Source organism: Lissotriton vulgaris, chromosome 2_1, assembly GCF_964263255.1.
Source record: "Lissotriton vulgaris chromosome 2_1, aLisVul1.2, whole genome shotgun sequence".
In the NCBI taxonomy this organism is placed as follows: Eukaryota; Metazoa; Chordata; class Amphibia; order Caudata; family Salamandridae; genus Lissotriton; species Lissotriton vulgaris.
Window position 1 is genome coordinate 1,251,702,761 of NC_141687.1, and position 24,984 is coordinate 1,251,727,744.

Below are 24,984 nucleotides of genomic sequence, written 5' to 3' on the forward strand. Positions count from 1 at the left end.
TAGCATAGCAAAACACAACAAAACATAGCATAGCAAAACACAACAAAACATAGCATAGCATAACAAAACAAAGCATAGGATAGCAAAACATAGCATAGCATAATAAAACAAAGCATAATAAAACATTGCATAGCATAACAAAACATAGCATAGCAAAACAAAACACAACACATAGCATAACAAAACAGCAAAACACAACAAAACATAGCATAGCATAACAAATCATAGCAAAACACAACACAGCATTGCATAGCATAACAAAACAAAGCATAGAATAGCAAAACAAAATATTGCATAGCATAACAAAACATAGCATAACATAACAAAACATAGCATAGCATAACAAAACACAACAATACATAGCATAACAAAACATAGCAAAACACAAACATAGCATAGCTTAACAAAACACAACAAAACATAGCATAACAAAACAAAACATATCATAGCCTAGCAAAACATAGCATAGCATACCAAACACAACAAAACATAGCATAGCAAAATATAGCATAGCAAAACAAAGCATAACACACACAACCACACACACACAACCACGCACACACAACCACAAACACACAACCACAAACACAACCGCACACACAACTACCTATCTATTTATCTATCCATCTATCTATCTATCTATCTATCTATCTATCTATCTATCAATCTACCGCCCTCACTCCTATCAATCTATCTATCTATCTCCCTCACTCTATCTGTCTATCGATCTATCACCCTCACTCTGTCTATCGATCTATCACCCTATCTGTCTATCTATCTATCGCCCTCACTATCTGTCTATCTATCTATCGCCCTCACTCTATCTGTCTATCTATCTATCGCCCTCACTCTATCTGTCTATCTATCTATCGCCCTCACTCTGTCTATCTATCGCCCTCACTCTATCTATCGCCCTCACTCTATCTATCGCCCTCACTCTATCTATCGCCCTCACTCTATCTAATCGCCCTCACTCTATCTATCTAATCGCCCTCAATCTATCTATCTAATCGCCCTCACTCTATCTATCTAATCGCCCTCACGCTATCTAATCGCCCTCACTCTATCTATCTAATCGCCCTCACTCTATCTATCTAATCGCCCTCACTCTATCTATCTGTCTATCTATCTATCTATCTATCTATCGCCCTCACTCTATCTATCTATTGCCCTCACTCTATCTATCTATCGCCCTCACTCTATCTATCTATCGCCCTCACTCTATCTTGCTGTTGCCCTCACTCTATCTTGCTATTGCCCTCATTCTATCTATCTATTGCCCTCACTATCTATCTATTGCCCTCACTATCTATCTATTGCCCTCACTATCTATCGCCCTCACTCTATCTATCTATCACCTTCACTCTATCCATCGCCCTCAGTCTATCCATCGCCCTCAGTCTATCCATCGCCCTCAGTCTATCCATCGCCCTCACTCTATCCATCGCCCTCACTCTATCCATCGCCCTCACTCTATCCATTGCCCTCACTCTATCCATTGCCCTCACTCTATCCATCGCCCTCACTCTATCCATCGCCCTCACTCTATCCATCGCCCTCACTCTATCCATTGCCCTCACTCTATCCATCGCCCTCACTCTATCCATCGCCCTCACTCTATCCATCGCCCTCACTCTATCCATCGCCCTCACTCTATCCATTGCCCTCACTCTATCTATCGCCCTCATTCTATCTATCGCCCTCACTCTATCTATCGCCCTCACTCTATCGCCCTCACTCTATCGCCCTCACTCTATCTATCTATCTGCCTCACTCTATCTATCAATCTATCTATCTTTTCCCCTCTATCTATCTATCGCCCTCACTCTATCTTGCTATCGCGCTCACTCTATCTTGCTATCGCCCTCACTCTATCTATCTATCTATCTATTGCCCTCACTATCAATCACCCTCACTCTATCTATCGATTGCCCTCACTATCTATCGCCCTCACTCTATCTATCATTCTATCTTTCTATTTATCTAGATACTGATCGTCATCACTCTATCTATCTGTCTAGCTATCTATCGCCCTCCCTCTATCTATCGCCCTCACTCTATCTATCTATCGCCCTCACTCTATCTATCTATTGCCCTCACTCTATCTATCTATCGTCCTCACTCTATCTATCTATCCCACTCACTCTATCTATCGCATCACCACAGCATTACTCAGCACCACCACAGCATCACTAATAGGCACAACAACATCACTATGCGCTACCACAGGATCATTGAATGCCACAGCTTCACTAGTCGCCACCACAACATCACTCAGCGCCACCACAGCATCAATCTGTGCAACCATTCAACAACTGGGTCAAATATGTTCTCTTAATGTCTCAGGCTTTATTACAAATGTCACAAAAAGAGGTTAGTATTTCACTTCTGTTCTTGGATTTTCGTCACAATAAAATACACTGAACATATTCTTCACAAAAGTTATTTACAAAAGTTTATGCTATTGCCATTATAAATGACAATAACTTTTATTTAAGTATTAATTATTAAAAAAATTATAAGCCATTGTTATTTGTAATATCAATACATCCAAGTCACGTGAATACAACACATATTGCATTACAAATGCTATAGGTGTCACAAGTTATAACTATTGGCACTGTAAATGACAAAGCTATTATTTTTGCTATTTTCAAAACCAACACATAAATAAAAAATGTGTCATTTACAATACCAATAGCTCAAACTTTCCTAATGCGAGACCTTATGCATTGCAAATGCTTGTTTTCAGTATGTCCTGAATGTTTTTGCTGCGTGTGAAACTAAAAGTGGGTTGCTGGGCAATGATGGTTTGAAAATCAGGTTCATTCGTGAGGAGTGGCCAGTGATTTTTGATAATTTTCTTGTACTGATGACTATGAGTAGAATATTTAGATATTATCACAGTTTTGAGTGCTTTACTTTTTACTGTCGGTTTCAAAAGTTCGGTTCTGGTTTTAGATATGCATTTTTGTAAGGCTTTATACAAGACTGGTTTGGGGTATCCTCTGTCTTCGAACCTCGATGTCATATTTTTCATCTGAATTTGTAATTCTTCTTCCTCTGATACAATTCTCTTTACCCGGTATAGTTGAGAGGTTGGTAAGTTATTTTTTGAGTGGAGTTTGGTGAAAGCTTCTGTAATGGAGTAGGTTATTGTGATCTGTAGGTTTTTTGTACAGGGTGGTTTCTATCCTGTTTCCTTTGCGTGTTAGTAGTACATCCAAGTATGCAATAGACCTTTTGTCAATGGCGTAAGTGAATTGAATCCGGTCGTTAATAAAATTGATTTGGATGAGTGCTGTTTGTAGGTCTTGAAAAGTACCTTGCCATAGTACAAAAATGTCGTCAATGAATCTCAAAAATACTAGTGCATTTTTCTTCCAGGCTTCTTGGTTGAGGATGTACTTGTTTTCAAAGACGTTCATGATGCTATTGGCGTATACTGGGGCGGCACAATTGCCCATGGAAGTTCCAGTGAGTTGTAAATAATGCTTGTTCTCCCATGTGAAATAGCTCTGGTAAAGAGTGAATGTTAATAATTCCATGAGGAATATTTGGAAACTTTGTTCAAGGTCTGAAGACATGAGAATCTCCTCTATAGCTTCTAAGCCTAGGTTGTGCGGAATCGAAGTGTAGAGGGACTTAACGTCAATGGTACACATCCAAATTTCTTGTTCTTCTTGTAGATGGATGGTCGATATTTTATTGATGAAGTCTGTAGTATCTTTAATGTACGTATTCATCTTGGTTACAAATCTTTGTAAATGTGTGTCCCAAAATTTGCCAATTGGCTCGTGTACACTCCCTTTGGTCGAGACAATGGGTCGGAAGGGTGGATTGGTAGGGTGCTTATGCATCTTGGGAAGCATATAGATTATTGGTGTTTTTGGGTTGTCCTGTGTTAGATATTTCTTGGTTTTTCCAGTTCTGATTTCTTCCTCATGATCTTTTTGTAAGATTTGCTGTAGTTGTTCTTGAAATCGTGAAGTTGGGTCATGGCCCAATGCCATGTAGGTGTCTGCGTCTTGTACATGTAATTGTACTTGAGTATTGTAAAATGTAGTGTTCATAACGACTAGAGCTCCTCCCTTGTCTGCTCGTTGACATGTGCTATTAGGATTTTTGCCGAAATTTCGTAAAGTGTTCAATTGTTTTGTTGACATATTTTGCATTTTGCTTCTCTGTTTGAAATTCAGTTTGTTTATGTCATTTTGAACCATTTTTTCGAAGTTGTCCAATGTCTTATGGCTCACCGGTGATTGAAAAGTACTTTTGGGTTTTAAGTCTTTGAGTTGATCATCGATTTCCTTTTGAGGTAATGATATTATGTTCTCGAAATAGTGTTGTAAACAAAGGTTTCGCATTAATTTAAACAAGCTGACATCCAGTTCTAATTTGTCTGTATGGTAGGTTGGTTCAAAAGATGAACCTTTTTGTAAGCTGTTGAGTTCAATTTTGCTAAGTGGATAATCCGAAATGTTGATGACTAGTTGTTTGGTTTCTTCGGTTTGTTGCGTCTGTTCAGTTGAATGGGTTGCTTCGCTGGTGGGGTCGTGTCTTCTTTGTCTTTTTCCCCTCCTGGGTCTATGTTTGCTGCAGGGCCTGATTCTAAAAAAGGCTCCGATGTATTAGTAGTTCTATTGCATACTTGGATGTACTACTAACACACAAAGGAAACAGGATAGAAACCACCCTGTACAAAAAACCTACAGATCGCAATAACCTACTCCATTACAGAAGCTTTCACCAAACTCCACTCAAAAATAACTTACCAACCTCTCAACTATACAGGGTAAAGAGAATTGTATCAGAGGAAGAAGAATTACAAATTCAGATGAAAAATATGACATTGAGGTTCGAAGACAGAGGATATCCCAAACCAGTCTTGGATAAAGCCTTACAAAAATGCCTATCTAAAACCAGTACCAACTTTTGAAACCGACAGTAAAAAGTAAAGCACTCAAAACTGTGATAATATCTAAATATTCTACTCATAGTCATCAGTACAAGAAAATTATCAAAAATCACTGGCCACTCCTCACAAATGAACCTGATTTTCCAACCATCATTGCCCAGCAACCCACTTTTGGTTTCACACGCAGCAAAAACATTCAGGACATACTGAAAAAAAGTTGTGAGACAGGGACAGAGAATTACAAAGGCACCGTACTGTGTTATAACTGCAGTTGTTGTAATAACATTATTAAGGGTAACACGATGACACTCCCCATGAGAGGAACCACCATCAAATTAAAAACTGCAGCCACTTGTGTTTCATAAAACGTAATATACTATCTCAAATGTCCCTGTGGACTGATAAATGTGGGCAAAACCATCAGGAAAATCAAGATTTGTGTATCAGAACACAAGAGTAATATCAGAACGAACAATATTCGATCCACAGTTGCTACACACTTCAACGAAAGACACCACAACATAAGTCAATTAAAATTTGCTATACTTGAAATTGTCATGAAAGTTCCAGGAAGAGACATAAACAGAACCCTACTACAAAGAGAAAACCATTGGATATATTTTCTCAACACTATGAAACCGAACGGACTTAATGACAGATTAGAATATGGCTGAGATACCCGCCACCCCCTCTCAACACAATCCCCAAAAGGAAGGGAAACCGGAAACTGTTCTTAAAGTTTTTGGATGTGGGATGGAGTGACCATCCCGGCCGTATTTATTAAAACAAAAGATTAAAACATTAAACGTTTTCATGTTATGTACAATTTCATTATCACATTACGATGTTTGGCTAACCTTAACATAATCTCTAATACAGAGGTTCTCCTAGCCGAACTAGCATCCTACAAAACATTCTCTAAGAATACTGAAATTGTACATCCTAACGTTTAAGGGCCAACGGCAAGGTCATAACCGGTGTCAAGATCCCTAACCAGACTTACCCCTCCCACTTAGGAGGGGCGATGGCACAGGGGCTTACCACAAGTGCAACTACTAACAATTTCCCTTGACTTGACGGGGGCACTTAAGACTCGACGCCATTTAAAGGTCGTTCGAACACTTGTGTGTGGTATCTAGAAGGTATCGTTGACCTCTCCCCACCCCACACAACTTACCGCATCTGCCGTCGCAGATGACACTAGCCCCGGGAAATTCCCCAGGAGGGGGCTGTAACCCCTCCTACAAAGGAAGGGGCCTTGACCGCCTTTCCTTTACTTCCGGCGACCCGCCCTTAGACGGGACCGCCTCCCCACTGAGGGGCCAATGGCCACCTCTCCCGAGCGCTCCCATCCGTGTTGGGTGACGCCCACTCATAGGGATCTACCAATTAGTGCTCACCGATCATGACCTTACCGCCTACCAAAAAATAAATACGACAGTTCTTCAACCTATGAAAACATTGGTCGCTACGACCGAAGGAACATGCTAAAAATGCAACATCACATCAAATCACTTTAATCATAACAACCTAAACGATATTCACCATCTTTATTAACTACAAACTGCTACTGTTATAGCCTGTAAACGAAACGGAAAAACAAACTTATCAATTCACTTTATTGCACAACAACTTTGCTGTCCTCAGGGGCTGGTGGGTGGGTCAAAATTGGCTCTTCGTTCCGTCCCGAGCTCACGTGTAGCGAGGAGGTGCAGCTTCGGAGCACAAGAACAAGAGGACGTCTTCTGGTCTTGCGCCTTCTTTTATCCGTCTTCAGGGCGGGCGAAAACCCGCCCCTGCCCGCCCCGGGGGCGTGGCTGGCTGCGTCGGTGTCTAGGCCAGCCCACTCTAGGGCGGGAAAAGGCGCGCCTCGGCTACGCCGCTTCGGGCATACCAGCCGAGACGCGCCTCCCGCCCAAAAATGGCTTCCCGGGGGGATCGGGGCACTCATCCATACGTTCGGGGGGACCGAGTGGTCGCCCCTTTCCATATGGCTGAGATACCCGCCACCCCCTCTCAACACAATCCCCAAAAGGAAGGGAAACCGGAAACTGTTCTTAAAGTTTTTGGATGTGGGATGGAGTGACCATCCCGGCCGTATTTATTAAAACAAAAGATTAAAACATTAAACGTTTTCATGTTATGTACAATTTCATTATCACATTACGATGTTTGGCTAACCTTAACATAATCTCTAATACAGAGGTTCTCCTAGCCGAACTAGCATCCTACAAAACATTCTCTAAGAATACTGAAATTGTACATCCTAACGTTTAAGGGCCAACGGCAAGGTCATAACCGGTGTCAAGATCCCTAACCAGACTTACCCCTCCCACTTAGGAGGGGCGATGGCACAGGGGCTTACCACAAGTGCAACTACTAACAATTTCCCTTGACTTGACGGGGGCACTTAAGACTCGACGCCATTTAAAGGTCGTTCGAACACTTGTGTGTGGTATCTAGAAGGTATCGTTGACCTCTCCCCACCCCACACAACTTACCGCATCTGCCGTCGCAGATGACACTAGCCCCGGGAAATTCCCCAGGAGGGGGCTGTAACCCCTCCTACAAAGGAAGGGGCCTTGACCGCCTTTCCTTTACTTCCGGCGACCCGCCCTTAGACGGGACCGCCTCCCCACTGAGGGGCCAATGGCCACCTCTCCCGAGCGCTCCCATCCGTGTTGGGTGACGCCCACTCATAGGGATCTACCAATTAGTGCTCACCGATCATGACCTTACCGCCACAGGTCCGGATAGTTGACCGGCTATCCGGACCCCCCACAAAACTCCTACCTAAAGGTCATGTTCCAAAGATTTTAACCAGGCTAGGAAGTCTCCTATGAGTAACTCATTCCCCGCCCTCGACAAATGCACACCATCCCCCAGATACATACTGTCATCATTAATACAATTATGCGAGATCGAATGCAATGCCTTGGAACGGAACAACCTACTCACTTTGTTATTCAATTTTCTAACCGAATGATTCAAAGCAGGGATCGAGATAGCCCCCCGCCACACTTTTCGTGGGATCATATGAGACCATGCGATTAGGCACCCCGGAACTCTCCTCGCTAACCAACTTACCGTGGAAAGCATAGCCTCCAGGAGAAGTCGTCTACCGGTGGTGACCAAATCATTGCCCCCCAAATGCACTATGACTATGGACGGCGGTGACCTCATCCGCTCTAACAAGCCCTCAAAAAATTCCTGAAACTGGTCAATACAGAGACCGCCCCTTCCGTAGAAGGACACTCTGTACCCGTATTCCTCAGGTACGTGAACCATGTCACCTGCTTTGAATACGTCTGCAGCCCGTCTCACGTATGAGTGGCCCACGACCCAAACCTCCTTCCTCACAGCCGGTGACGTGCGACCGCTGACCTGGTGTTGGGTCGACTGCTCAGTCTGCCCTGCCGCGTAGGCTTGCGCAACTGAAAACAAACAAAAACAAGAGGCGTGAGTACATGATTACAGTTTCACAACATGTGCAATCGCACGTACCTCTTATAACAATTGGAGGACCAGCGCCCCACACGTTTCACTTGTTCTACATTAAGACCTCTGGCTGTAGCTTCAGTGGCAGCCCCTATCCGAAAGGAGTGGGTCCCAAATTCGCCCGGGTCCAAGCCCGCTGCAGCAATGGCCATTGCAAGCACCCGTTGAAACTGAAACCTCGTCAGCGGGGTGGCGTCTGCATGCCTCAACAATGTCCCTCCCCATGATGCCACCCTTCGTGCTAGGTAATCTTCTAAGCACTGTACCGGACACATGGATGAGTCGAGGTTCCTGCGGATGATCGTGCAGTCCCCTCTCCCATCTTGGTCAGTCTTGGACCTGAGAAAGGAGACAATCATCGCATCACCCCTGATCTGGACATGCTCCCTGCACAAGCCCCCCGTCACGTCCCGTTTGTTCCTTGCAACCAGCTCACTAACTCTCATAGCCCCGTGAAATGCCAGCGTAAATGCAGTCCGGAACAAACAGGTCTCGAACGGGGACGAGCATGTGTTCGGGAGCGTGACCAGTAACTGGGACAACCTGTCTAGACCTATCGGTCGTCGTACATCTACTCTGCGACCCTCTAGACGTTGCCACCCACGTAGCGCTTTTTGTACCGTGAAAGACGCTGTTGGGTCCAGGATGCCATGGGCCCTGGCAACAAAGGAAATGGCGGCACGATGCCTTTGGGCCGTAGCCACCGATTTCCCAGCCCTACGTAAGGACATCAGAAAAAGTACTACCAACTCCTCCTGACCCCAAAGTCCTCCTCTCTCTGCCCCCAAAAAGGCTAAATAGGCCTGGAACGCCCCTTCATATGCCTTCCTTGTCCTGGGTGCTAGACTCTCTCCCACGAGGTGACGAAGTTCGGGGCACCGAGAGACCAGAGAGCTTCGGGGAAGGGTGCCGGCTCCGGGTCCGCTGAAGGAAGGAAACCCGAGAAAGCCTGCATGTGAAAACGAGACAGTGCATCAGCAGCCTGATTCATCACCCCTGGGACATGTTTTGCTCTGAATACTACGTTCAGTTGCATACACAGTAAGACAATTTCTTTGAGGAGCCTCAAAATCAACTTACAACGGGCTGCCTGACTATTGATGCATTCTACCACGGTCATATTGTCGGACCAGAACACAACAGAATGATCTCTGAACCCTTCTGGCCAGGTTCTCAGGGCCACCAGAATGGGAAATAGTTCGAGGAAAGCGATGTTACTTGTCAGCCCCTTCTCGTGCCACCATAGGGGCCACTTTTGTGCCGACCATTTTGTGCCGAAGATGGCGCCAAAACCTACGCTTCCTGCTGAGTCTGTCCATAGCCCAAGCTCTTCAGAGGAGACGGCTGGCTTGTTCCAGACGACCCGGCCATTGAAGTCCGCCAAGAATGCTAACCAAATCCGCATGTCCTGGCGGACCTCGGCCGATAACCTTGTGCGATGATGACCCTCCTTTAAGCCAACCATCGCTTGGGCAATTGAGCGGGAAAAGGGGCGAGCCATTGGTATCACCCTCAAGGCAAAGTTCAACTTTCCCACTAACTGTTGCAACTGATGCAGTGTAACTTTGGATGCCTTTAAACATACTTGGAGGGCTGCCCTGAATTTCGACACTTTGCTAGCTGGTAAACGGAAGCACCCCTCCCTTGAGTCCAACTCGATCCCCAAAAACTCGAGGCAAGTCGTGGGACCCATAGTTTTACCTGGTGCCAATGGCACGCCAAGATGATCCATTAACACACAGAATTCAGCTAAGGCCCGGGCACATTCGGAAGTACCGGCGGGGCCAAGGAACAGAAAATCGTCAAGGTAGTGCATTACATTTCGGAAACCCGTTTTCTTAGTGAACACCCATTGCAGGAAAGTACTGAATTGCTCAAAGTAAGCACATGATATAGAGCATCCCATTGGCATACACCTATCCATGTAAAATGACCCCTGAAACCCGAATCCCAGAAGACGCTGATCGTCTGGGTGTACCGGAAGCAACCGGAACGCTGACTCGATATCAGATTTCGCCATCAACGTCCCGTGCCCCAGGCGATTCAAGATGGCTACCGCCTCATCAAAAGATGCGTATCGCACCGAACAAACTTCTGGCTCAATTGCGTCGTTCACCGAAAGACCATATGGAGAAGATAGATTATGAATCAAACGAAACTCACCCGGGTCCTTCTTGGGGACCACCCCTAACGGAGAACAAACGAAATCCGGTACCGGGGGCTCACTAAACGGGCCGGCGACCCGTCCCCGGCTAACCTCTTTCTGAATTTTTTCTTGCACTACAGATGCATGTTGTAAAACGGAAAGTTGATTTTTGCACATCCCTACACCCTGAAAGTCCCCTACCGGGATGCGGAAACCATGTGTAAAACCGTTCCGCAGCACCCCGGCAGAAGTGCGATCCGGGTATTCGCTGAGCCAGGGAATCATTGCCAAGGTATCAATCGGGGTTGGTAAAGGCGCCCCTCGGCCTAGCTTAGACCTGTCTGGCGCCTCCCTTACCCCCATTCTCACTCGTTCTGGCTCTGCACGATGACTCAGGATGGGACGACCCACACGTACTACACTCATGTTTGAATTTACACGATCCCGGAGGCCTGGTACACTTCCCCTTGTTAAAATTAAAACAGAAACCCTTTCTCCCTGTATTGCCTGCGGGCCTCGACTGGTCGTCGGTGCTCGTACTTGGTCGAAAGGGCGTCCCCACATTTTGGCGGGAGTAATCAACAACAGTGCTCCCGACCAATGGCATTCTTAACATTCCCGATTCTTTCATCTTATCCCATGTTAAAGAATCGTAACAATCCCAAGTCAAACCCTTGTTATGTTCCTTTTCTTTCCTGAACAAATTGTCATAACAAAACCAATGGTTACCTTGATACGCTGTCGAGTAACCCATAATTCGTGATTGATAAACGGGAAACTCAGGAAGCAACTCGGGCCTACGTTCCCCCAAAATTGATGTGAAAATACCCCATGCATTGCCCCAGTTGCCAATGTTCTCATTTACCTTAAAGGCGGCCATCTTTGCGCGCCAAACACTCGGATGCATTAAGTCCTTCTGACTTTTTACATGTTCCACATCATAATGATCAACAAGCAGGGAAAAAATATTCACGTACTCCCCCGCCCAGATCTTTTCCTTTATAGCTAAAGGCACATGTTGACCTAATCTCTCTCTACGAGAGGGTGCTGACTCGTCCCTTGCAATCGGCAATGGCCGCTTACCTGCACCGGACGCAGCTTCTGCCGCTTGCGGCTTGTCTATCCCCGCCAACGGCGTAGCCACTCTAGCTGCCTCTTTCTTCTCACGAAGCCCTTTTATCAGCGCCTGTGCTTCGGCAGCCGTGGCGCCATCACTACTATCCCCCAACCATGCTGCTAGCTGTGCTGCCAGCTCGGGGGGCATGTCTTCCTTGGATGTCGGGGTGACGACAACGGGGATTGGATTCCCCTCCATCGGTACTGGGGTCGGCGCCTCGAGCGGGGCAGAGGGAACCGGGACGGCCCCACCGGCTGGAACCTTTCTCGGCCTCTTAGGTCTCCCTCCAGCCGGCGGGGTGCCCGAACCCTCCTCCCCATCTCGCTCCGCCAACCGTTTCTTTATGTCGGACACTTCTTTGCAAAGGGCCCGCACCATCTGATCGGTCGTCATTCTTTTTGCGCCTTTCTTGGGCATCTCTCCGAGGAAGTATCTAGAAGACAAAGAAAAAGATCAAAACGCTCAAAATTGGCTCTTCGTTCCGTCCCGAGCTCACGTGTAGCGAGGAGGTGCAGCTTCGGAGCACAAGAACAAGAGGACGTCTTCTGGTCTTGCGCCTTCTTTTATCCGTCTTCAGGGCGGGCGAAAACCCGCCCCTGCCCGCCCCGGGGGCGTGGCTGGCTGCGTCGGTGTCTAGGCCAGCCCACTCTAGGGCGGGAAAAGGCGCGCCTCGGCTACGCCGCTTCGGGCATACCAGCCGAGACGCGCCTCCCGCCCAAAAATGGCTTCCCGGGGGGATCGGGGCACTCATCCATACGTTCGGGGGGACCGAGTGGTCGCCCCTTTCCATTCGCGTGCTACCTTTAATCCTGGATCATGTTCTTTCCATATGTATATAATGAATGATATGTCTTGAATATTATCATCACATTTTCTGTAATTTTTTCTATGCCCTTTATTTTATTTTGTTTTATTTTATTATTTAGTTATATTTCAACAAGTCTAGAATCACAGGTCAGATTTTGACTTCATTGAGGGCATCTGAATCTTGTCAGTCTTCACGCATGGGCTACTATTCACTAATACCTTCATTCCTTTCACCATTCTAAGATGGCGCCCATACTAACATCTCAACACTAACTAGTCCTATTTCGATGTCCAAACAATTTAAGCGGATTGAAAGCCGGTTCGTCTCCAACTCCGACTTGACCGCGCTGGAGAATTCGATACTAAACGATTCACCATACGATGGCAGGTAAGACACATTGTGTTCTTACATTAGATTATTTGATGGGCACAATATACTAGAAATTAGGTTGCTCGTAATCACTGGCATGTTCTAACTTTAGCATGAGCATAGATTAACAACACCCTCCACATTCTTCAGCAACAGCGTTATTTTTAATTTATATCTTTACACACACACCGATTGTATTATTTATTCACCACCGGGAGAAATTAACCCGCTTCTGGTAATCACACATGAACTCACTTGTTTATTTACCGCTTTCACCCTTTTTAAATCACTTTCTCTAAATCAACTTTTATATAACAGCGAATGACCCCACAATTCTTCCGTGACACTGTAGTCAGATTTCTTAAGTCACATCATAACATTGTATACCTACACATTTGTAGGAAGTTATCCTCAAAATGAGATCATTGCCTTTTTTTGTTTAGATATTCCCCTGACGAAGTGCACTTAGTGCACGAAATGCATTGGGAACGCCTTGTGGATAAATGCGAAAAAGTATAAAATTCTACTCAAAACAAAGAATAATGAAAAATAAGACATTATACAAGAAGTTAATGAATACAATTTACTTCTGAATAAATACAAAATGTTCATCTAAAGAAAGATTCCTATGGAATTATTTTATTCAAGATTTACACACTATACAGCGGATTAAGAGCTGTACCCAGAGGGTCATCCCCTAACCAGAGGATGCTTTACTTCATTCATGTTCTTAACACTCTAAGAGGTGTAGAGTGATACATTGGGAGCACGCCACAAAAGCACAACAATTTAACACCGAAGCCTGTACGCCAACCCAATAACTTTATCTGTTTCTCAAGAAAATAACAGCGCAGAGGCCATGAACAACTGTCTCATACAAGTCTTTCCATTGATGAATGTCAACTCCCTTAAGCTAAATGGGGACAAGACAGAGGTTCTGTTGATGGGCAACCATCCTCATCTCTGGGGCCCACATCTATGGCCTGAAGTGATCGGTAGTATTCCTACCCTTATAGTTAAGAACTTGGGAGTTTGGTTGGACAACGAATTATCCATGAGTCACCTAAACACGAAGGTGGCTGCCACTTGTTTTGGCATCCTAAAATGGCTTAAGAAAAATTTGAGTTGTCTTTCCAGCTCTGCCCAAAAAAAGGTCATTCAGGCTTTATTTATTTCCAGATTGGATTATGGAAACATTCTCTATCTGGGCGGCTGCAGATTGTGTAAAATATGGGGGCTAGACTTTTACTCCATCCCCAAAGTTGTCTTCAACTGCCAATCTACTCTGGGATCTTCACTGGCTCCCTATTGAGAGCTGCGTCCAATTGAAAGCTTTGTTTTATGTTCATAAATGTCTATCTAATTCTGGCCCTATCTATACTAGGTATCTGATGTCGTCTTATACACCTAGTTGATCTCTGCATAATCTTGATCTTGCTCTGATTCCCAGAATCAGGAGATCCCAGCATGAAGGTCGAGCCTTTTACTTTTTAGGCCCAAAGCTATGGAATTCCCTCCACTCAGATCTGAGGCCCTGTCACTCTCTTCTGACTTTCCAGAAGAGGTTGAAAACGTGGTTGTTCTAAACCTCTTGTAAGAGGAACCATCTTCATAATCTGTACCCGATTTGTTTTACTAGCATTGCACTGGGAAACCCTGCTAGGGTAGCCATGCGCGGTCTGAAACCAATTAACATAACATTACCAGGGTAATAATTAAAGTAAACTAAATTGAAAGCAGTAACACCTATAAAACATATGTTACAAAGTTTATTAAACATTCAGATCAATGAATCAACAATTAACAAAACATAACACACATATGGAATTTACATCCCAAGTTATCAATGAAAACGTAATTAATGTATTACCAATAAAATATTTACATAACATAAAAAATGAAATTCCCAACCTATTACTCTACAAACCATAATAACCTGCATCTAAAATATATGTTATTAATTTACAATACAAGTAAAAATAAAATGTACATTTAAAATCTCAAAACACACTTAAATAATTAAAATTAAAATATATCAATTCAGCAATTCACATGATTAATCCCAATTAAATATTTAACATTATAGATTTAAAATTAAAAACAATCATAAATAACTGCCCATCCTATTCTTCTACAAACCCAACAATCTGCTACTAAATTATAAATTACTAATTAAATGTAAAAAAATAATTACACATTAAATATTACAAAATGTACTAAAATGATGTACAGAAAATGACAGTAATACGATTAACTGAAAATATTATAACAACTATATAGTTAATTCATTAAAAACAATCGTTTAATACAACTTTATTAGAGTCAACAATATTATATATAACAATATTTTCAAAAGCTATAATATATAACATGTGTATCTTGTAAAGCACACGTTCACCCTTGGGTATCTTGGCGCTGAATACTAGATGTTTATTGTTACCCAACGGTACTCATTTTATCAACCTCATTTGGAAGCAAGGCTGAGTGGACCCACCAGGATTTGAACCTGTGACCATGAGGTCGAACACAGGCCCCTGCAGGGGATGCATTAGTCCACTGAGCCACCAGACCCGGCTGTATTTAAGCAACATTCTCACTTTCAATACTCTGTTATCTGATCTTTTTGTAGGGACAACATTTTTGGCCCAATATTCATGTCATGCAATATTTTTGATTCAATATTTGTGTCATTCACCCTACGGAAATCATAATTCGAGAAAGCTAAATGCTGTTACAGGCCCTACTGGCCACTCCTAATGAACGCCTTAATGCGGAAAAATACCACCAATATGGCTTGTATTTTGTCTTGTGGTGTATTGGCCATAAAGTGAATATTTGTTCAGAACACACTAAGTAGTACAATTTAAAATCATATTTCTTTTTAAACTTGTGTGCACTAAATTAAATTAATAGCTTCAAGGGTTTCACATTCAACTGATGCGCTAACAAAGATGCATAGCTCTTGATTTATGGCCCAAATATAAATAACATCAGGAAAAAACGTACCCCCATCACTTTTCAATTATATTTTTCACCAAATTTCAGTTTGCATTGTCAGTTTTATAAGGCAATCTCTGCTTAAACCAATTTTAAGCTAGTGGTGTTTCATACATACATTTTCAGCAAAGGCTGTTCTCATCCACATTTCACTGGCATGTGCATTTACATCTGTGCATAATCTGAGATACCTCATCAGTTGGAAATGCTTGTTGGAAGTGCTCTTTATGTGTACCCTATAATTTCTCTTCTGTTAAGTAATATGAACGAGCAGACATCAATAAAATAAGTCATAGATTATAATATTTACTTTGCAGACAGTTTTTCAAACAAGGTGAACCACAGTTTTTTTGGGGGGAATATGTGTTGTGCAAGGACTGTTCCTGATGTCAGTTAGTTTTTCTACTATCTACAGCATGCATTATTTGTACACAAACAAACACCAGTCCATCCTATGACATGAGTACACAACTACAGACATACACTTACACACATGCACATACACGCACTCTGTTATAATCATACACAGGCACGGAGAGACACACACATTCATGCACGAATGCACACACTCATAGCTACGTACAGACATACATTCACACACGCAGATATGCACACATCTAATCACAGACAGATACACACACACATTGATAGAGCCACAGGTACACATGTAGATACACAAACACCCACACACACTGTTTCTGTCATAACAAAGCTGTTTGTTTCACATTTGACAGTAATCATTGCCAAATATTAGGCTAGGAATAAATAAAGAGTTCTTTGGTCAGAGATGGGAAGTCTGGCCTTCTAAGTTGTCACCCATATTGATAGTGTCTGAATGTAGTTATGTTCATGTCGACTATGCAACCGTGAAATACAACTTACAATAATAGCTGTACATTTGTTTTTATTTCAAGTGTTCACAATGTGTTTATCTATATTTCTAATCTTCCCATTTGGGCAATACTATTTTTATTTGTTACTACAAAGAATATATGTTCAGAGGGTAAAAATATATTGAAAGATCACAACAATCTAGTCAATTTCCTAATTGCCCTCGTACACGTTAGAAATAATATTTATGAAAACTATCTGTCTCTAACTGAACTAGGAAGTAAATGACTATATAAAGTGGTGAGACTACTTAACATTTTAAAGCACAACAAGTATGAGATGCATTGGAGGAGCGAAGAGAAACAAGAGGCAGAAAAATCCTTTCTTACCCATGGAACACCCAAGTTCCACATTCATCTGCTTTTGAAATATAATTTTCTGGCAATAATCCAGAACAACCAGTTGCAAGTGATGTGCCATATATCCAACCTTCACTGGTACTCGTTTGTTCAACTGGCGCCATGAAAATAAAATCCCCTGGAACCAATTCAAGTTCGTCGTCATTTTGCGGCATGTAGGGGTATATTACCTGTAGGGTCTACAAAACAGGAACACGTTAATGAGATGCTAATGAATACATTGCCTGCAATACAAAGAACAAAAATAAAAACAATATTGATTAAGTCAGAACACCAGTGTATGAACAAAATGCACAAAGTTATAGACATCGAAAAAGATAAAGGTAGGAACTTGTTTCGGTAATTTGTCCAAAAAAAAGACAAATGTTATGGTATGTTAAAACAACTTATAAAGCACACAAATACGCATAGGTGTCTCGGCGCTAAGTGCTCCAGAAGGCAGGGCCATGGCCTAGGAGAAAAAAGCCTACTAATTGAAGCGACGCGTTTTTATTTGTTTCCTAAATGACAATTGAGTAGGACTGGCTCTGATCTGAGAGGTAAGAGAATTCCACAGCTTAGCCGTGGCAACAATAGAACTTCTGTCACCCCAATTATTTCTATAGTTTCTTGGGACGACAAGAAGATTAGCACCTACTGAACGCAGGGATCTGATGGGAGTTTATATCTGCAGTCAATTCTTCAGAAATTCTGACTCTATATGGGACATGTTATAGGAGTCCTAGGAGTCATGAAGCAGTCTTATATAATAATGTATCACAAGGTCTATGTAATGCATGAAGCAGCCTTACTTTCTAATGTGCATCAAATCAATTAATGAATATGGACTAGTGACTCACGTCATTAGACCCTACCCGCACTACCTGAGGCAGAACTCCATATCCCTATATAAACTGAAAAGTACTCATGTTTGTGTGCTATCTCAAATTTAATTGTAGCAATTTTCTTCACAATTTCATTGCTTTAAACATTTTAAAGGTGTCATTAAGTTATCTTGAAACACTGAATTACCGTTGCCAAAACCTGCTTACATCACTAATACTTGCGCCCCTGACGAAGGGAAAATTCCCGAAATGCATTGGGACTGGATAATATTTTCTTTTCTTCGCTTGAACCAATGATTTATGCTAAGACAGTAATTTAAATGTCTAGCCTAGGAGAATGATATATTGATTGTTTACTTAGAAATGTACATATAAAATGTTTAAAGCACTGAAATTGTGAAGAAAATTGCTAAAATTAAATTTGAGATAGCACACAAACATGAGTACTTTTCAGTTTATGTAGGCAGATGGAGTTCTGCCTCAGGTAGTGCGGGTAGGGTCTAATGACGTGAGTCACTAGTCCATATTCATTTCTAGCTTCATCAGAGGGTGGCTCCTCTTTCCCACCCAGCACACCGTTTACCAAACCAGGAGACAAACAGTTTAACCCAGAATCATTGATTAAATAGGTGTGCACTACTCAACCCATTTGTGAATCTATCAAATCAATTAATGCCATACCAAGATTTTGGTTGTACCATATTGAAAACACTTGATTTATTCAAAGTGCCCATAAAGTGCTGCATGTTAGAGGAAGGGCAGGAAGAAAGTTGTCTTAGACCAGGCTACAAATGTGTTCACGTATTCTTGGCAGTGTCAGAAACAGATTATATCTGGACGATGCTAAGCCTTATTAATGGAGAGGTCTATTAGAAAACTTGTTACTTCTTGATAGAAGAAATCAAGATACATGTTTTCTGTATGATTTGCCAGAAAAAGGTAGAGGCAATCAAGAGTGCAAGGGAGCAGGCAGGATGTGTTGTAGGGATTACATTTAGGGCCTTATTATGAGTACGGCTGTTCTCAGGACCGTCATACTCGCGGCAGTGATCTGACTTCTGCAGATCTGCCCGCAGCATTCTAAATGTGATAGTGAAGCCACCACAGGACAGCTGCCTCTGCCGGGATCCAGGATCCTGCTGTGGTTGTTCAGCAGAAAAGGCCAGGAATATGCTTGCGGTGCTGCTTCTGCACCCGAGCATATTCTGACTTTCATTTCCACAACCCTTTACATGGCGGTGAGCCCGCCATGAAAAGGGTGGCGGACATGGAAGTGGGCTCCCTGCTGATTCTGGATCTGGGGATGCATGCAGTGGGGCACCTGTTGTGCACCCCTGGAATTGCACCCCTGTTCCTGCACGGAATAGCATACATGACATGGTGCATGCCACACCGTTCGGGAATGTGCTGCAGGCACTGTCACGGCGGCAGGCTGCTGTTAAGGCTCTCCTGTGAGCCTTAAACAGCCGCAGCCATGAGACCGCTGCAGCACCACCTGCCCACCATGGATTGAGGTCATAATCCAGCAAGAGGGCGCACGTCGGGCTTGGGGGTCCTCCTGTCGGCACGGCGATGGCAGGCTGACAGGAGGACCACTAAACTTGTTCTAAAGCCCTTTGTCTCCATGTTAGTTTTTCTTTTTTAGCTTACCATCTTTTTAAGATAATGATTGGTACATGTTTTTCACTAATATTGAGATAAATACACACACATTTATTTATGTTAGACATTGTTCCTTTGCAGTCTGCACTGTTAGTTCCAGGGACACATATACTAGAATGCAATGTCCTTACTTTATTATGTGCTCATAGGATACAATTCTTTTTCTCCAGACTAAGTAAATTTGTTATTGTGCATCCCTAGCATAATGCGATATAGCTAGTGTTTTTACTATTTAAACAGCATCCGTTTTGAATTCAGAGAATGCACTTCAAACCGCAGTTATCAGGAAAACTGCTGAGAGCTGTGACAGAGATGCAGCTTTGCAGGCCCTGACATTTTTCTTTAGGAAGGAAGATAGCTGTGCAAGCAGAGATGTATGCAGGCTTGCACACTGAGACGGGGTGCATTTTTTAATGCACTGGTTCTGGAATTAGGATACTCCCACCATGCGTTCAATAGAGTAGAGATAGTTAGGATTACCATTAGGAACAATTAACATGATTGAATTTTTGTGTTTTTTTACAATTCTGATAATGCCTGTAACAATGATGTGTTTCATCTGTCTAATAATTACAGTTTATGTTTTACTAACCAGGATTAGATCTTTTCAAAAAGCATTTGAAAATGCATTATTGTTTCTTTTCTTTGTAAAACTTTGGACATGCAAAAGTGACAAACGAAAGAACAAGTTACTTACCTTCGGTAATGCCTTATCTGGTAGAGACCATATCTAGTCGCAGATTCCTCACCTTGGAATTATTCCCAGCATTAGACTGGATCTGGAAAGCTTTTGTGAGCAATGTCCATGCACACCAGTAGGTAATGTAATTTGGCTCTGTGTGGCGTTGTTGGTGTCGTCCGTGCCAAAAATGACGTTTGCGATGTCTATATAGGCCCCACCTAGGTGTGCTGCTGTCAGTTACTTTTTGACACTTTCCACCAAGTGCAGAGCCACGAAGTAACTGATCACTGGTGTGGAAAACTAGGGCCCGGAAAGGGAAAAGCCCTATCCCTAGAAATCCATTCACGCAGTGGGGAAAATGGGTGGATCAGTAAGGAATCTGCTGCTAGACAGAGTTTTTACAAGAAGAGGCATTACCAAAGGTAAGTAACTTGATCAGAGCCCAATGGCCGTGCTGAACAGCTCAGAACAGATTTAAACAAGTTTCTCCCTACTCTTGAAAGAGACCTTGCACTACCTCTGGATGTAGGTGCCATTTGTGATCGGCAAAAGACCCAGAATTGATGGGCAGAATGCAGAAAAACTCAAAACATTTACCCACAGTCGAGAGATCATTCTTTTGCTCACCATGCCACCCCAGTTTTGACCTGGCCATATGCAAATCAGTCTTGACCCTGTGCCTCATGGGAACAGTCCAGCCCGAACTGCCAAGCCAGGTCTTCCTTGTACCGGAAACAAGCATCCTTGGACTGGTTTGGGGGTGTCACCCCTCATCAGCCAGGATAGCTTGAATCCCGTGGCACAGTGAGCCCGAGACCTACGTCATGGAATACCAGGCGTGCTTAGGGCTCGTGATCAGCAAGGCATCTTTAGCTGAGTTTATCCGCTCTGGCATTCAGAGAACCCACCAGATGTTGAACAACCAGGAATACACCCTACAGGTCTATCCATGTCTAGAGATGCAAAACGTCTTGACAAAGGGTCCATGACCTCACATTGCCCTGTTTGTTGCTGTACCATATGGCGGTGGTGTTGTTCATGAACACCTGCACAAGCCTTCCCTGGATGAATGGTAGGAAGGCGTTCAATGCCCAATGGATAACTCGGAGCTCCAACACTACTGTGAGATCTGATTGTGGAAGGGAGAGGGATACGCCAGACCTAATCACAGTTCGTTAAATAAACACTACTGCAGATCTTTTGCAGTTCCCTCTGAGTTCTGGATCATGTCAGATTGATTGCCCTGATGCACCACCCACTGTTACCACTGCAGAGCCCGCATATGCCAATGTCATGTATCATCAGCATCTGGGCATGAGGATCAGCAGCCCCACAGTCACTCTCACTGAAATCCAGGATAGAAGCCGAAACATTGGTATCATAGCATGAATATTCTGGACTCACCATTCAGGATGATTGGCAGAAACCGCATCATGTCCAGAACAGCAGCAATGAAAGTGAGCAGTTGAGAGGAGTTAGATGTGACTTCAGGATCTGGATGTATGACGTTACAACGCATACTTTTACAACGCCTACCTTTACAACGCAATTTTTACACCGCAACATCCATTACAACGCATATCATTACAACGCATGCCATTACAACAAATTCTTTGAAACTACCTTTACAACGCATTCCACTACAACGCATACTACATTTACAACGCATACCATTACACCGCATAACAGTACATTGCATGAAAGGTAAGTATTGGATAGTGTAGGGGTAAAAATTACTATTCTAACTCAGGGGGTGCAACAGTAGGGTAAGTGTTGGATAGTGTAGGGGTTACAATTACTATTCTAACTCCAGGGGGTGCAACAGTAGGGTAAGTGTTGGATAGTGTAGGGGTAAAAATTACTATTCTAACTCCAGGGGGTGCAACAGTAGGGTAAGTGTTGGATAGTGTAAGGGTACTATGTGTTGTAATGCTATGCATTGTAATGGTATGCGCTGTAATGACTGCGTTGTAATGGCATGCGTTGTAGTGGTGTGCGTTGTAGTGTCATGCGTTATAATGGTTGCGTTGTAAATGCATGCGTTGTAATGGATGTTGCGTTTTAAAAGTTTCGTTGTAATGGTAGTGCGGTGTAAAAGTTGCGTTGTAAAGGTTGTTTCCCTCAGGATCTTGATAATGAACCCCAGTGAATGCAGGAGGGCTGCCGTAGTCTAGAGGTGGGATATGACAGCCTGGAGCAAGGCCAACGTCAACAGCCAGTCATCGATATATGGGGAAGACTGATACTCCTGATCTCTGCAGATGAGCTGCAACCACCGCCATCACCTTGGTGAATATGTAAGGAGCGCTTGTGAGGCCAAAAGGGAGCACAACGAACTAAAAGTGCGTGTGGCTCATCATGAACGGCAGGTAACATCTGCAGGCAGTCAAGATGGAAATATGGAAATATGTATCCTGCAAGTCCAACGCTACCATCCAGACTCCTGGGTCCAGGCCATATAGGACCTGAGCAAGAGTGAGCATTTTGAACTTCTCCTTCTTGAGGAAGAAGTTGAGAAAGTGCAAGTCATCAGGATAGGACGAAAGCCTCCTACTATCTTGGGCACGAGAAAGTAGCGGGAATAGCAACCACAACCCACGTTTGGTATTGGCACTCTTGCTATGGCTTCTTTGACCAAAAGAGCCATCACTTTCTGGTGGAGAAGCCTGTCACAAGCAAGTGGCATTGAGGGAGGGGTAGTCTTGAAGGGGATAGAGTAGCCCCTTCGGACAATCTGCCAAACCCATCTGTCCGATGTAATGAACTACCAGTCAGGCAGGTGATGACAAATCCTGCTGCCCACTGTGTGACCATGATAGTAAATGGGCAGACTATGAGGGATTGAAGGCTGCAACTGGTGGGGTAGTGGTGGACTAACTCAATCGCTGGGCACCCATGCACGGTGCCTGAAGGAACCACGTGCACAGCCATGCAGAGGCTGGAAAGATTGTGCACCGCATCAGCTGAGCGGGTAAGAACAGGGCTGGTGCCCCTTCTGTGGCCATGAAGAAAGTGAAAGGTGGATTGACGATGAAGAGGGATCATGGAAAAGCCCAAGTACCTAGCCATAGCCCAGCTGTCCTTAAAGTGCTCCAGTGCCAAATCCACCTTGTTTCCGAAGAGACGGGGCATTTAAAGCGCATGTCCAATAATGATGTCTGGACAGCCCCAGAATAGTCAGTAGTCCTCAAACAGGTGTGGGGAAGCAGGGCCACTTGCAACAAAACTTCAATGCCTAGTGAGTCGGTGGTGTCTAGTCCACATCTAATGGCGAACTTAGCAGCATCTCTCCCTTCGACAACAGCGTGGGACAGTACTGCCCGGGTCTCCCCTAGGACAATTGGCAGCACTTGCGCAACTGTATCCCACAGGGTGTGGGAGTAGAGGTCCAAAAGGCATGTGATGTTCACTGACAGAATGCCAGGCTGGTGGAAGAAAACATCTTCTTACGCAAACTGCCCAGCCTCTTGGATTCCCAATCTGGGGGTGCGGTTGGGAATACACCAGAATTAACATGAGAGTAGAGGCTTGGATCACCAAGTTCTCCGAGGTATGTGTTCTGTGGGGAATTTGGGATACACTGGAGCGGGGCTCTTGTGTTGAGCTTGGTCCAGGTCCCAAGCAGGACATCAGTAAGTGCCTTGTTGAATGGGAGAAGCGGTTTGGAAGGGGACACTCCCATTTGAAGCACTTCCATAAAGACATTAGTCTTCACTGCCACTGGGGGCAGAATAAGGTTTAGGACCTCAGCTGCCCTCTGCACCACAATAACAAATGCAGCTTCCTCATCAGTAGCCATGGTAGGGGAAGAAATCATGCCAGTATCTGGAGAAGTGTCCACTCAGATCCTCACACCAGTCCAAGGAGTCATAAGGCTGGTATTCTTCAGGTTCAAGAAAATCCTTGCATTCTTCCATGAGTCCTAGCCCATAGGAATAGGGCTCAGGCTCCGCCAGGAGTAGGACGAAACCTCCCTGCCTTTATGACAGAGTTGGGGATGTAAATGGGAATGGCTGCTTCAGAACCAGAGCCGGGGAAGGTCGACAAGGCACAGCCAGTGCCAATCTGGACCAACAGAGAATCCCTGGGGCCCGACTGGTGCCGGGGCCACCAGTGCGGATCCAGTACAGACCCCTCCTAAACCTGTGGGGCCCAAAGGTGCGTCAGAGGAAACAGGCTGCTCAAAGATAAGGTGAATGGCCTCAAAAAACTCCTGAATTTGAGAGGGGGTCGCTCCAGCTCCTAGAATCGTGAGTCCGTGCAGAGTCACCCATGTGCTGGCTCAACCGGGGAGCCTGGGCTCGAGGGGCACTCCCTTGTCCCATCAGCTGATGGAGGAGGTGAAGTCGAAGTACTCTTTGACTTCTTTTTCTTTTTGTGGGACTGAGACTTACCTGAACCGTTCGTCAACTTGGAATGCGATGATGACCTCTGACTCCGTGATCACTCCTGGGACCTTCTTCTCAACCGGGACCTTGAGCGTTGCATTTCGAGCCACAAGGAGCTTGAGGGATCGTCTCTCAAGACCCTGGGTGCATGGCACGGCAGTCGAGACAGGCCTTCAGGTCATGGTCTCATTTGAGGCACCAAACGCAAACAAGGTGTGAGAGGCGCCTCAGGGCTTGAAGCAAGACTTCTTCGATGACATATCTGCCATACCAGGAGGTAAGACCTCAAATAAGAGTTCGACAAAACATTGAAAAAGCTTAGTCA

The 24,984-nt window shown here is 44.1% G+C and overlaps 1 protein-coding gene across 1 annotated transcript in view; it reads right to left on the reverse strand.

Moving 5' to 3' along the window:
* The window catches only part of UBASH3B (ubiquitin associated and SH3 domain containing B), an 806,096-nt gene that overhangs the window by 281,680 nt on the left and 499,432 nt on the right, over window positions 1–24,984 (reverse strand). The window contains exon 6 of the mRNA XM_086956973.1: window positions 17,074–17,282. Within this exon, the coding sequence (XP_086813099.1) occupies window positions 17,074–17,282 (209 nt within the window). The remainder of the gene's footprint in view (window positions 1–17,073; window positions 17,283–24,984) is intronic.